Source organism: Cajanus cajan, chromosome 3 (genome assembly GCF_000230855.2).
Source record: "Cajanus cajan strain Asha chromosome 3, NIPB_CcT2T_4, whole genome shotgun sequence".
Classification (NCBI taxonomy): domain Eukaryota; kingdom Viridiplantae; phylum Streptophyta; class Magnoliopsida; order Fabales; family Fabaceae; genus Cajanus; species Cajanus cajan.
In genome coordinates this window covers 73,959,224-73,974,866 of record NC_138519.1, presented here as the reverse complement: position 1 = coordinate 73,974,866, position 15,643 = coordinate 73,959,224, and the positions used below count along the sequence as shown (strand labels likewise).

The 15,643-nt window shown below is 31.8% G+C and overlaps 1 protein-coding gene across 1 annotated transcript; it reads left to right on the top strand.

Annotated features, from left to right (window-relative positions):
• Positions 1–12,970: 12,970 nt before the first annotated feature.
• On the top strand, positions 12,971–15,220 carry LOC109816891 (uncharacterized). Its single transcript, XM_020382041.3, has 3 exons — positions 12,971–13,626; positions 13,902–14,005; positions 14,445–15,220. Exons 1-3 carry the CDS (start codon positions 13,129–13,131, stop codon positions 14,704–14,706), a joined length of 864 nt encoding a protein of 287 aa, XP_020237630.1. The 5' UTR covers positions 12,971–13,128; the 3' UTR covers positions 14,707–15,220.
• The last annotated feature ends 423 nt before the right edge of the window (positions 15,221–15,643 follow it).

Sequence of the window (15,643 nt, the reverse complement as noted above, 5' to 3'; positions counted from 1 at the left end):
TGCAGGATCTAAACATGACATTCCATTTAGCAACACCACTCACTCTAATATGGAAGAGGATTCGAATGAATTAGCCAACCCAGGAAAAAAGAAACGCAACATCAATAATGTTTTAGTGGACCCATCCCATATGAATGAGCCAACACAACACAATCCTACAACAAAGAAACAAAGCATTGCCACTCCAACTCACCATTTTTTAAAGGTAGGCCCTAGGAATTAGGCCTACCAGGGACCATGTGAGTTTCATTAGCTGGAATTTTCGGGGCCTAGGCAACCCACGTGCAGTTCCTACTCTCCTTGACCTAACGAGGACATATCACCTAGATGTCCTATTCTTGTGTAAAACACTGTTTTCGGCTTCTCACATAGACGAAATATGTGCTCGCTTGAACTTTGACTCATCCTTCGTAGTTAGATGTTCTGGACACAATGGAGGACAAACTCTCTTCTAGAAGAAACCCTTTGACTATGTGCTTCACTACAAAAAAAAAATGAAAATTACCGACGATACAAATATGTGTAAAAATTTATATTTTTGACAGATTTTACTAACGGAAAAAAATTCGTAAGAAAGGTTATATTATCGATAAATAGAAATTTGTCAAAAATTTTATATTTTTGACTGATTTTACCGATAGATAATTTGCGACGATTATAAACCTATAAGAAAATTTATATTTTTGACAGATACAAATCTATATTATTGATGAAAAATTTCTAACAAATTTATATTTGTCAAAAATATAAAAAAATTGATAAAAATTGACAATTACATATTAAAAAAGATAAATAAAATTTTAAATATCTATATATATATATATATTCTACTATATATATATATATATATATATATATAGAGAGAGAGAGAGAGAGCAGAGAGAGAAAGCAGAGAGAGAGAGAGCAGAGAGAGAGAGGAGGAATCAAATGATCTTGATATTTTTGTATAACTAATATCTAGTTTTAAATTTGATATGAAAATATTATGATATAATTAGATAAGATTTTAAATTAATATTTTATTAATGATTGATAATTATAAAATAAAACAAGGATAAATACATTTTTGAATTTTATATCTTAGATTTAAGATAAATAAATATATTTAGTTAATTAGTAATTTATTTAAAATATTAAAATTTAATTTATAAGTATCTAATATATAAATATTTATAATTTTATAAATTATATTATCATTATAAATTATAAATATAATATTTTAAAATATATAAATTATTATTTAAACTTTTAAATTTATAATAAATAATTTAAATTGTATCATAATATTAATTTTGAATTGAAATAAGTAGATTGTTAATCTTAAAAATAAGTATATATACAAATAAAGATTAATTAAAAGTAATATAACGTATTCTTGGTAATATAATTATTATATTTTTATAACAATCCGGACACACCGAAATGAGAAGGATCAAGAGATAGTATAAGTATGAGATTATATATTTGAGGATGATTTAAATGAATTAACTTGTACTACTTATGCTAATAACATGCATCTACTTTTCGGTAGTTTATCTCATCAGAACTCCACAGTTAAGCATGCTTGACTTGGAGTAATATAGGAATGGATGATCTTCTGGAAAGTTTTTTAAAATTTGTGCAAGTAAGAACAAAGCACGCTAAAAAGTGAAGTGTTATGAAATGGAACCCTTGAGAGGCCAAATATGAGGGGTGTTACATTAATAAATTTATTAAAATTAAACAGAAATTTTTCGACGGATTTATCCGTCGGAATCACATAAATATTTTTAAACAATTTTTGATAAATATATTTATTGAAAATTTTTGACGAATTTTTTTTTTTCGACACTTCTTTATCTGATGAATTTGCATTCGTCAGAAATCTATCAAAAATTCTCTATTTTCAACAGATATTATTTTTTACTGACGGATTATGTCCGTAGAAAATTTACATTTTTCTTGTAGTGCTTCTTAACTATTCTCTACATTTCATTAACATACAAGTATCCATGCACTCCACCCTCTTGGAACCTTTTTACACCATCTATCATAGGATAACTCTCTCACGTTGTGCATCATTGGTGACTTCAATGACCTACTGACCTCTAAAGACAAACGTGGCCTGCATGATCACCCTCCTTGGCTTCTACATGGATTTCGTCAAGCAATTACTAATGCAAAACTTTTTTACTTGCCTCTCGAGGGGTACAAATATACCTGGGTCAAAAGAAAAGGTACTCCGCATCAAATCCAGGAAAGGTTGGATCATGCCATGTCTACACAAACTTGGTTGGACACGTTCCCACATTGTAGACTCAATAATATGGTGGTTTCCAGGTCAAATCACTAACGGATTCTTCTTACTCTCCCTTTACAACATCATTCTCGCTCAAAACGTGTTTTCAAGTTTGAGAATGCCTAGTTGGATGAGCCAGGTTTAGCGCCTTTAGTGACTCGATGTTGGTTACAAATGCAATCACCTGATATTCTACACAAGCTACAATTGAAGCATGTAGGAAGCGTATTCTGAATCTGCAGGATAAGCAAGACCCTCCATCTGTCTCTCGTCTTCTCGACTTCGAGGAGCATCTTAGTGTTCTAATCACGCAAGAGGAGTCCTTTTGGAAGTAGCGTTCTAAGCTTTTCTAACTTAGGGATGGTGATAGAAACACCAAGTTTTTCCATTCCATGGCTAACACGCGGAAGAAACAAAACCTCATCCAAAAGCTCACTAGGGATGACAACTTGGTGGTTCATGATCAGAAAGACCTACATGACGTAGTAAAGTCCTACTTTGACTCTCTAATTCAAGCCTTCGATAATGTGATTGACCTTGTTATACGCACGCCCTTAACCAACGCATAACTCAAGCGGACAATGACAATCTCCTGAGACCTTTCTACATTAGTGAATTTCGTGCAACTTCATTCTCCATGCACGCGGACAAAACGCTAGGACCTGATGGCCTAAATCTTGGATTTTACAAAAAGTTTTGGGAACTCCTAGGACTTGAATCGTATCATGCTGGATCCCAATGGCTACATCAAGACTCATTCCCAACCCCTCTCTATCAGACAAATATCGTCCTTATACCAAAAACGCATGACCCATGCTCAATGAAGGACCTATGACCCATCTTGCTATGTAACATCACATATAAGATAATGTCAAAGGTTTTAGCAAATTGGCTTAAAACTATTTTACCACAAAGCATCTCTCTCAAGCCCAATCGGTTTTTATCGAACAACAATCCATTTTGGATAAATCACTGTATGAAATGCAAAACTAAGGGTTAAACATGCATAATTGCACTAAAAATAGACATCAGTAAAGCCTTTGATAAGGTCAATTGGTCATACATGCGTGCTCTCCTTCTGAAACTCAATTTCCACCCTCGATGGGTTTTGTGGATGCAAATGTGTTATGAATCCCCTACTTTCCTGATTATGGTGAATGACGAAGGAGTTGGGCCTGTTTCTCCGGGGTGTGGACTACGTCAAGGTGACCCTTTTATCACTCTATCTGTTTATTTTATATGTTGAAGGTCTTTCCTCACTTTTACAACAAGTGGAGGCTAGAGGAGACATCCATGGAGCTAAGATTTGTAGAGGTGCGCTACAAATCACTCATCTCTTGTTTGCGGATGATTTCTTTTTTTTCTTCTTCTATAAAGCTAATGTACGTGAATATGTTCAACCCTTCGCGACATCCTTAAGCAATATGAGCACACATCAGGGCAAGCTATCAACATGCAAAAGTCATAAATATACTATAGCAAGAACACCACCTAGGATATGCGCGCATCCATCAACTTTATCCTAGGTGTGCATGAATGTTTGGGTACAAGAAAATATTTGGGTCTTCCATCTATGGTGGGGTGCAATAAAAGAGCTTTATTTTCCTATATCAAGGATCGAATCTGGAAGAAAATCCATTATTGGACTGGGAAACATTTGTCCAAGGCTAGGCGTGAGAATCTTATCAAGTTTGTAGCTCAAGCAATCCCAAGTTACTATATGAGTACTTTCCTCCTTCCAACTAGTCTGGAGGAGGAGATCCAAAGGATGTTAAACTCCTTTTGGTGGGGCTCTAATCAGCACTCAAGTCATGGCATCAATTGGCTCAGTTGGGAAAAGCTCACTATGCGAAAAGAATATGGAGGTATAGGCTTCAGGCATCTCCACGGTTTCAATCTGGCCATGCTTAGGAAGCAAGGTTGGAATCTCCAATCCAAACTAGATGCTTTATTCACACATGTCTTCAAAGCTAAATATTTACCTCAAGGGGACTTCTTGGGAGCCCGTCTGGGCCACAACCTAAGCTTTATTTGGCGAAGCATCCACACTTCACAAGTATTGGTACAACAAGGAACTAGATGGTGCATTGGTGATGGCTCATCTATAAACCTCTGGAAGGACCCGTGGCTGTGTCACTCTCAAAGCCCATATATATCTCATCTACAGCCCCTCATGGAAGCAAATCTCTCACAGTTCATGACATCATTGACCATGCTCGCCACAGGTGGGACACCAATCGTGTCCGCGCTCTTTTTAACTAGTAGGATGCATAAACTATTTTGGCCATGCTGCTACTTCATTTATGAAGGAATCATGCCTAGGAGGGCAAGAGGTGACATCTTGAAGGAGTCAAGAGGAATGGGCTAGACATGACGACTTGGGCCAGTCAAGGCCCAATGGGCCCGATGAGCCTAGAAGGCCCAATTTGCTCTTCACATGGGCCACAACTTGAGATAGCCATTTTCTTCTATTTTGTATATATTATATTAGTATAGGTTTCATATATTTTGGTCTTGTATTTTGGACCACATAGTATAGCATTTTTGGCCATAGGCTTATTGGGCCTAGTTTTGGACTTCATGGGCCTTTGAGCTTTTGGTACCTAATATTGGGCTCATTTTCATTCTTGTAATTTTTTCTTTCCATTGTATTTGCTTGGCCATTGTATTTAGGCCATTAGAATAGGAATTTAAAAGGAATAAGTTTTAGGCATAAATCATAGAAGTCTAATTACATTTAGGAGTAATTAGAGTTGCATTTAAGTCACATGTTTTGTGCCAAAGGTAGCTGCACATGTGATCACTCAATTGAACCCTAAATTACACATAAATCTAATTAAGGTTTCTAGAAGGGGGGTTGCACATGGCTACCATGTGGGACATCCAAAATTTGAATTCAAATTTGAATTTGAATTCAAATTTTGGCGCCACCTTGGAGCACATGGTGGTGGCACCACTTTGCTTGATTCCATGCCTATAAGTGCTTGTTTCTTTCATCATGTAAACACTTTTGAATGTTAAGAGAACTTATGAAAATATTCAGCTTCATTCTCTCTCAAAGGTCACCGGAAACCTCACCCTAGACTTAGGAAAACCTACCTTTCCTAACCTTGAAGTGAGCTTTCTTTTGAGTCTTTAGCTTGGATGCTTCCATCCATGGTCTAGGATTCTTCTCTACGTGTTTCTCCCTTCTTCTTCATCAATCTAATCGGTGGAATCTTCAAGGAGAAGATCGTGCATTCGGAGGAGGACAAAAGGAACAAGAATCCATCCATTGCTCCATCCTATCTCCATCAATTTATCACGGCCAAACTCATTGACATGGCAGCCAAACAGGAAAGGCACATATACCGTGAAATCTGCATACCACCATATCATGGAAAATGTCATCTCTAATACTACACTACGAGTTCAAGGGGATTGGATGCATCTTTGGCGCCTAAAGCTCCCTCACACGATCCATATTTTCCTCTGGAGATTGCTAAGGGGTTGCCTTCCTATAAGAATGAAACTACAACTGAAGGGGGTACCATGCACTTCCTTATGTGCCCATTTCTCTTCAAATCAGGAGAAAGAATGGCACATTTTTATGGTTGCCCATTTGTTAGAACAATATGGGAGGATTCGAGTGGTTGGCCATATATTTCTTAAGTCGTGGAACAAGGTGTATGCTTCATGGACACAATGTGGAAAATACTGCAGGTTTTGACAAGGCCCAAGCTAATTTCCTTTGCGCTCATGCTTTGGTGCATCTGGAAGCGTCGGAATGACTAAGTGTGGATGGATAGTATTCCCCCATCGAGCATCTCAATCTAGTTAACTAAACAACACTACCATGCATGCGGCAACATGCACGTAAGAAGGATGCTACAACGCCTGTTTCAACAATGCCTTCTGCTTGGATGAAACCCCCTACAGGTACATACTTCTGCAACATAGATGTTGCACTCTTCAAGGAGTATGTAACCTTTAGATATGGGCTTTGTGTAAGAGACTCTAGTGGATCATTTCTAGCTAGTAGAACCGAATGGAAGCACGCACTACAAAAAAATCAAGTTTTAGCGACCACCAAAATCGGTCGCTATTTAGGTAAATTCAGTCGCTATTTCATTCAGCGACCGAAATAGCGACCGAAAAAATCCGTCGCTAAAACCCTGGTCGCTATTTGAAATAGCGACCGAAATTTTTTCCGTCGCTAGCCAATAAAAATCCGTCGCTAAAATTTTGGTCTCCTAACTTCTGAGACCAATTTTGCGACCGAATTTTTTGGTAGCAATTTCCGTCGCTAATTTTTATATTTATTTAATAAAAACATTTTATAAATCAGTCGCTAAATCGGTCGCTAAAAAACTAAAATAGGTACGGATAAAATCGGTCGCTATTTCGGTCGCTAAAAAAACTGAAATAGATACGAATAAAATCGATCGCTATTTCGGTCGCTAAAAATCTAAAATAGATTCGGATAAAATCGGTCGTTATTTCGGTCGCTAAAAATTTGAAAACCAATTATTTTGGTCACTATTTCCGTCGCTAATAACTTGAATTAGCTACAAATAATTTCGGTCGCTAATTCAGTCACTAAAATATACCAGTATTTTTAAATTCTTTTTTAATTATAAATTTATACCTGTTAACGAATATGACACTACTACAAAAAGCATATTTTACATCGGTTCTTTAAAGTCATTTACATTGGTTCTAAAACTGATGTAGAATAGAGCGACGTAAAAAGTGTATATATTTTTACATCGGTTCTCCTGAGAACCGATGTAGATTGCATTTTTTTTATAAAAAAAATATGCTTGTTTTTGGATTTTTTTTTTGTATATATAATGGACAAATATTGTCAATCAAAATAAAATGCGCCATCAAATTACAAGCTTTATTTTCTTATAGTTTTAACATTCAGGGCCAAACATTCAAGGGGAAAAAAGGTTTACTAGCAACCTCTCAAGTTTCAATAACAATACAAAATAAGATGTAGCCATATATAGGAAAAGAATATCATTGTGGAACCCTACATCACCGTACTGCATCACGTGAGAGCCATAATATGCACCTCCATATAAAGTGTTATCTGTAACCCAAAAACATAGTAGTAAAGGTATCAATCACACAACTCTTAACACATACCAATGTTTGTCCATAAAATTAGACCAAGAATTTAACAAAAACAACAACAAAAACAAATCTCACTTATAACTAAGAAATCAAGGAATTGAATTATATTCTTCAATTTATATCCTCAAGAAAGCATAACAATGAAATTAAGGGTGAAATTCAAGATGCAAGAGGGCACATATTCTATGCTCTGCTGGTTTCGGTCGCTACGAATAAAATCGGTCGCTATTTCGGTCGCTAAAACACTGATGTTTCACGGAACCAGATATGATCTTTCATTTTTCTTTTATAATCAAATTTGATTATGATATGAATTGATACGTGATTTTTTTGCCTTTAATTTATTTTGTAATCAGATTGGCTAATTTTGACTTGAAGCAACACATTAAAAGAGGCAATATATTTTGATCATTTATTTCAATAAAAATTTAAAAATAAATCAGCTATACTCACTTGCTCTAACTTTGATCTGAGATCCTTCATGGTTCTCAAAAGATGAATTATTCAATATTTATGTTTCTCCTTCTCTACAGCAAGTAACTGAGCTTGCAACTTTAAGGATGAATACTCTAAAAAAATCACAACATTTAATTTGTGCTTAATTTATTTAAAATAAATAAATAAATAAACATTTATTTTAAAATTTTAAATATTTGTATTTAAGAAATTGTTATAGATTTTAAATACATATTTTTAATTTTTTATTTTATTAAATTAATTGAATATAAATTATATTTTATCACTTTTTAATAAAGAGAGTGAATGAAATAAATTAATTAAAATTTTAAAATATATTTTAATTAAAAATATTTTTTTTATCAATATAGCGACTAAAAATATTATAATAAATAATAAAATTAAACAAATTAAATCTTATAATAGTTATTTTTTATTACTGCTAAATTAAATATTCTTATTCTTTTACAATAAATTAAAATGAAAAGGTAATAAAATATTTTAATTAATATTTCAAATAAAATATATTAAAATATTATAATCAAAAGAAATCCAGTATTAAATTAAAAGATTATAAAAATCATAACTAAATTTATAATAACTAATTTCATATTAAATATTTGTATCAAATAAATTATTACAGATTTTAGATTTCATTTATTATATTTTATAATTAAAAGATATTTAATATTAAATTAAAAGATATCTAATATAATGTTGAGGATTTTTCAAAGTTTAGAAAAGATATTATATTATGTATATATATTACTTTTAATATTTTACAAAGAAATTAAAGTGGCACAGCGGTACCATGCGTGGCCCATAATCTCCATGTCCATAGTTCGAATCCTAGCTTTGACATTTTAATAAAAATTGCCACATCAATTGACATTTGAATGATAAAAAATAAAAAAAAAGTTTTAGCTACTGATTTTAATTCGGTCGCTAAAATATTCAAAAGTTTAGGATTAGCGACCGAAATAAAATCGGTCGCAATTTTTTTTGAAATTTATTCAAAATCGGTCGCTAATTCCGTCGCAGATCATGCTTTCATAAAACACAATTAAATAGCGACCGATTTTCTCGCTACCACCCAAATCCGTCGCTAATTCAGTCGCAAAATAGCGACCGAAAATTTTCGGTCACTAAATCGGTCGCTATTTTAATCAGTCGCTAATTCGGTCGCAAAATAGCGACCGAAAAATTTCGGTCGCTAATTTCGGTCGCTATTTAGCATTTTTCTTGTAGTGACGATTTGCCTCTTCCTCATGAAGCAAAGGCAACATCCCTTCTAGAAGCACTTCAATGGCTCATAACGTCCCCTTATGAACATGTACCCGTAGAAATTGATTGTAAACAAGTTGTTGATAATCTCAATGACTCATCTGTTCATCACTCTGAATATGGGATCATCTTAAATCAATGTAGATCCTTGTTGCATTCTCATCAAAACCTTAAGGTTAGGTTTATCCTGAGACAAACCAATCATGTCGTCCACTAGTTAGCAAGGGTGTCGGGATCACATGCTAGTCCCCACTATTTTGATTTTGTTCCTACATGTATTACTTCCCTTATTATGAATGAAATGAGTTAAGTTTCTTTTTCCTAAAAAAAAGATTTCTTGGTAAAATAAAAAGTAAAAATAATCTATATAAAAATAGAGACCAAAATATAATTAAAAAAACTAGTAAAATTTTTTATTGTATTAAAATTATTTTTTAACTTTTTTTTTTTTTTACTAACAAACGTTATGTATAATGGTGCAGATTATTCCGATACTATAACTGCTATCATTATAGCTTTTCTAATTTTAAATGTTTTCGTTGCTAGCCTAGTCATTAATTAATAAGGATAGGAAAATCCCTATAATTATTTTTTCCTACTCTCAGCGATGCCTCTGAAACCCACAAAAGATGTGGAAGATGCTCTCCATGCCATGAACAAGAAACTATCATGGTTACAAATACAAAATGATTTGCGTCATGAACAGTGTACAACTCCATTGAGGTTGATCACTACGATCTCATCGAGGCTCTAAGTTGTTTCAAGTGGATCCATCTCAATAACCAACTCACTAATTGGAATCATTCATCAATTCTCTTGAAATTAAAATCAAAGGACCACACCTTATAACAACCATATATATAATAATATAACATCTCATATACTATATTATTATTATTATTATTATTATTATTATTATTATTATTATTATTATTATTATTATTATTATTATTATTATTATTATTATTATTATTATTATTATTATTATAACATAAACTTTATGATATTACTTAATTAAACTTTATAACAACATATTTTAATTAATTAAAAATCTGGACTAATTAAATGAATACCATAAATAATCCCCTTTTTAACATGTATCTTATTTGGTTTGAAAAAAAAAACATGTATCTATTTAAGAAAATTTTCTTATCTTAATTAAATTTAGTCATAAATTAGAATAATTTAACTCTCCTAAAAATAAGTAAAAACACGAAAAGAGGGAAAAGGGTAAAAAAAAAAACTAACAAATTTCTTAAGACACGAAAACTAGGTGGTAACAAAAATTAATAAATTTGATATACATTTTATTATGAAGGTTAAATACTATTAACAATAAAACATTTTTAACACCCATATATAGGTGTTGATTTAAATTTATTAAATATTATAATACCTAGAGAAAGTGAAACTTATAAAATTTGGTAACTTTGAATAAATTTTTAAAAATAATAAAATATTTATAAAAAGGCTAAAAACCTATTTTAGTCCCATTATAATAATTGTTTGTTTCAATTTAGTCACACTTTTATTTTTTATTTCAATTTGGTCCCAAACTAATTAATTGGTTTCAATTTGGTCCCTAATAAATGAATTGGTTTCAATATGGACTTTCGTCTAAATTATTTAAATGGAGTTAACTGTTTGCCACGTGGATGCCACATAGATGCATAGGTGGATGTCACGTGGATGGCAAATTTTTTTGAAAACAACTGGAACCAGAACGGCCCGTTCTGAAACAAGAACGGGCCGTTCTGGTTGAACTTTTGATGTGTTAATTTTGCATCCGGAACGGCCCGTTCCAGTTGTAAAATTAACACACTAAAAGTGAAACCAAAATGACCCGTTCTGGTTTCAGAACGGGCCGTTCTGGTTCCAGGTATTTTCAAAAAAATTGGCATTCACGTGTCATCTACGTGGCATCCACGTGGCCAACAGTTAATACTGTTAAAGAAATTTGGACAGAAGTCTCACATTGAAACCAATTAATTTATTAGGGACCTAATTGAAACCAGTAAAGGATGAAATGACATGGTGTTTTTCCTTGAAGTCATTAACGATGTACCCCAACAACAACCTGTTCTTGAAGAGGTAGAACCTGAAGTAAAGGAAGAGGATACACAGGACTAACATTTCACCACACAACCATATGCGGGGACAGATCTAAGTTAATCATAGTGAGGGCACTTGCCCCCACTAAAATTTTTTTCATTCTTTTTTTTATATATAAAATATTAATAATTTTATAAAATATATATTATTAATTATATTTTAATTATGTTGTTATATCTAATATAATAAATATATTAATATTTTTTTTATATTTTATTTTATTGTTTAATTGTTTTTTATTTTGTGGTAAAATTATCTTCATTTTTAATGAAGAAAAAATTTACTTACTTCAAGAATAAATCTTGATAGATTTATTCTATTTAATAATTAATGTTCTATATCAAATTTTTAAGAATTTAATTGTTAAATTAAAATTTTTTTCATGTATAGATCAAATTTATAAAAAATTTTAAAAAATTAAAAATCATATGATACTTCGTTAAATTAATTCAAATTAACATACAAAATATTTTTGTTTTAAATGAATGTAAAACTTTAGAGCACACTAAAAGAAAATAAATTAATAATTTTATTATGTTTATCTTATTAATTTTTATTATTTTATTCCTCTAATTTTAAATAAGTTACAAAAAATTATAAAATGACACTTAAATATTTATTCAGATAGAAAGAGAAAAAGAAAAAGTTATTACTCTATTTATAAGATAATTGTATTTTATAAAAATAAGTAATTTTAAAATTTTTACCACAAAAAAATATTTTTCAAAATTATTATATTTTTTTAATAAAATTAATAAATAATATTTTATTCTCAATTTTGGAACGGGCCGTCTTGCTATACTCTTGGTGTTAATTTTGCATCTGGAACGGCCCGTTTCAGATGCAAAATTAACATACCAAGAGTGCATCCAGAACGGCCCGTTCTGGTTTCAGAACGGGCCGTTCTGGTTCCAGGTATTTTCAAAAAAATTGGTCTCCACGTGGCATCCACCTATGCATCTATGTGGCATCCACGTGGCCAACGTTTAACACCGTTAAAGAAATTTGGACGGAAGTCCCACATTGAAACCAATTAATTTATTAGGGACCTAATTGAAACCAATTAATTAGTTTAGGACCAAATTAAAACCGAAAATAAAGGGTGGACTAAATTGAAACAAACAATTATTATAAGAGACCAAAATAGATTTTTACCCTTATAAAAAAAACGTGTGCAAAAAAAATTATTGATCATAGTATTTAATTCGTGTTAATGTTCATAGAAAGAGAAATTTTAATGAACTACGCATTACATTTTTAATTGAATTAAAAATAATTTTAATCTTTTAAATGTGAAATAAATTTATTTTTAATTTCTTAAATTTAAAATTAATATTTTAATCCTTAAAATTAAAATATATATATATATACATCATATTAAATTCAATTCGCATCACATAACTAACTCAATTTGTCTTTTGTTAGAAATTTGGACTTTGAAAAGACCAAAACAATTTTAACATAGATTAAAAAGATGAATTTCAAATTTAAGAAACGTATATAACAAATTTATCTCAAATTTAAAGATATTAAAATCATTTTTAAGTTTTTTAATTATTAGTTAAAACATTAAAAATAATATAATTTTTTGAGTTTCAATTCTTATTTAATATATAGCTCTCATTTCATTTATGATTTTATAATGTGTAATAAATTTAAATCAATAATAAAAGAAAAGTATTTTAGAAGGAATGTGTTAATCAATGAGTTATATGATGTTAATTAATTTTCGACCGGCCCTGCAAACTTTGGCCACATATGATCGTCTTTATTTTCAATGGACGAAGCAAGCCTGCTACAGCTTTCACCTTCACAACACGTTAACTTGCCTTAAATATTTCTCTTCTCTCACATAGGCTCATATCATCAGAAACACAATGGGCGATGATCACATGAAGACTCTTCATGCAAAGCCAAAGCAAGAACTTGAAGAACTGTACCAAGGAATCCCTGATGAGTCTGTTAACCTCACCTTTCAAGACCTAGCCAATGTGAATTTATCGTCACAAAGCACCACAATGGCCACAAATGTTCAACACTTTTCTGAACCTACCAATAACCCCACAAAGGAGCTTTCCACACTTCCTAGTCTTGACTTCAGAAGGGGCTTGGAGGCACTCAATCACGTGAACATCCATCACCATCAAGGTGGTGATGACTCACCAATGCCACCGTGGGGTCGTTTTAGCCATGCAAGTGTTGCTGCACCGAATGCTCAAAGAAGGGTCGGTGAGAATAGCATGAGCTATGATGCTACGAAGAGTTTTGCTTCTGGAAAAGGTGGTTCTGGTCGACGAAGGCGACCTGGGATTCCTCACTCTAAGATTTGCACTGTTTGCAGTGACTATGTTTACTTTTTCAGGACAAGATGCCTGGTATGTCTTTGTACATTATCACTATATTCAGTATTCAGTAACTTAAAAATGAAAAGATTTATAATTTCATATCATTCATGTTAACAAGGGCACTGTTATTACTTATTAGTACATTACAAGTTACAAAATTCTTACAATTTTTTTTCCGATTTTTCTATGTAATGTATGCAAGAAGGGACTGCATAGTTTAGTTTTTTTTTTTTTTTTGTGTGTGTGTGTGTGTATAGTTAAAAACTTTTGTGTTAGTTAATTAATGATGTTTCTGGGGCATGCAGGTATGTGGCAGGGTTTATTGCAGGCAGTGTGTGGAAATAGGCATGGGAGAAATGACAGAAGGAAGAAAGTGTATTGAGTGTCTTGGACTGAGATTCAGCCAAAGGTATTAATGATTTCCTAAAATACAGTGTTTTACTTGAGAAAAAAAAGAGTACAATGCTACAATTTGTGGGATGTTAGTTGTTGTTATTCTACTCTCGTTAGAGTATAAATTCTTCACAATAAAATTATTAACTTTTGTTATAATTACGTTAAAAATTATATTTAGAGCTATTTCTAATTGATTAAAAATGTGAAATTCTTCACAATCTATCAAAATTAAATTCTTTTTATTAGAGGGATGTTAGTTGGTGTTATTTTTGTCTTGTTAGAGTATAGATTCTAACTTTACAAAATCTAGTTTATTAAGTGTGAGTTATATCTTTACTTATACACATTATTTTTGTTTTTATCTTTTGTGAATCTAGAATTTTGTACTTGGCTAGCTTCAAATTAACCTTGGAATATAAATGGTTTATGGGATATGATTGTTGTTGACACAGGTACATAGAGAGAGCAGGGATGGTAGGGTTTTGCAGTTGGAGGTATCCAAGTGCATTGAAGCATGTTGAGCTCAAGTGGGCTGAGAAAGGACCAAGGAGGAGTGGTGAAAGAGGCTATGGTGGTCACCATAGCATGGCATCCTCAAGACCAAGAACCCCTACAACCCCAAGGAGTCCTCATTCTATTGCCAGCACTGAACCTTCCTTTGTCATGTCTGCAACACGTTCTCCCTTATCTCATCACCATCACTTCCCTCTTTGAAAACAACAATTAATAAATAAATACTCTATACTATATATAATAGTAGGTTAAACAACTTTTTTAATTAATCCTAGATACGTAAAAGTTCGTTTTTAATCTCTTATTTTCAAAACATCACCTTTTCATCTTCTCTTTTTTAGTCATTTTTGTTTCTAAATCTGTTAAATATAAACACATCATCACACACCAAAATTTATGCAAGTTTGAATTTTAAAAACCCTATAAGTGTTGAATATTGGATTAACGAAGTTACTAACAAATTAAATTTTGACACATTTTACAAAAAGGGATCGAACGTCAACTTTTTAAAATGAAAGATTAAAAATGAGCTTTTACATATTTATGAGAATGATAGAGATGTTTAACCCTAAAATAATATATTTCAGACTACTCTAGTGCTCCATAATATATTAATTTTTTCTGAGCTTTTTGTTTTCAACTTGATGAATTTTATATTGTTTCATTCAATTTGTTGATTCAACTTGAATTAAAAGATATATTATTTCCTTCTTTATACGTGTCTCTCTTAATTTGTGCTGTGTCTTTTTCTTGCGTCTCTAGCTAAAGGTGTCTACCAAAGTCTCGCGTCAAAATAATCGCCAATACTATCTTGTTTGCGTGCATATCTGATAAGTCTTATATATAGTTTTCATAAACGACGAATACACAAGTTGTTCAAATTTTATAGATTAAATTGATAGAATAACGAGTAAATGCTGAAATATTGATTAATTATTGTAAACTTGCCGGCTTGTGTATGTTAAATGACAGTGTTGCTAGCCAGCTTTTTCACCCAATGTGTGTCACATTTTATTTTATTTTTTTGATGATAAATGTGTGTCACATTTGACTCTTTCTGTTTTACACAAACGTATGAGAGGTATTTAATATTTTCCTGAGATATAGATATTAAAAATTATACGGTATCATAGTTAAT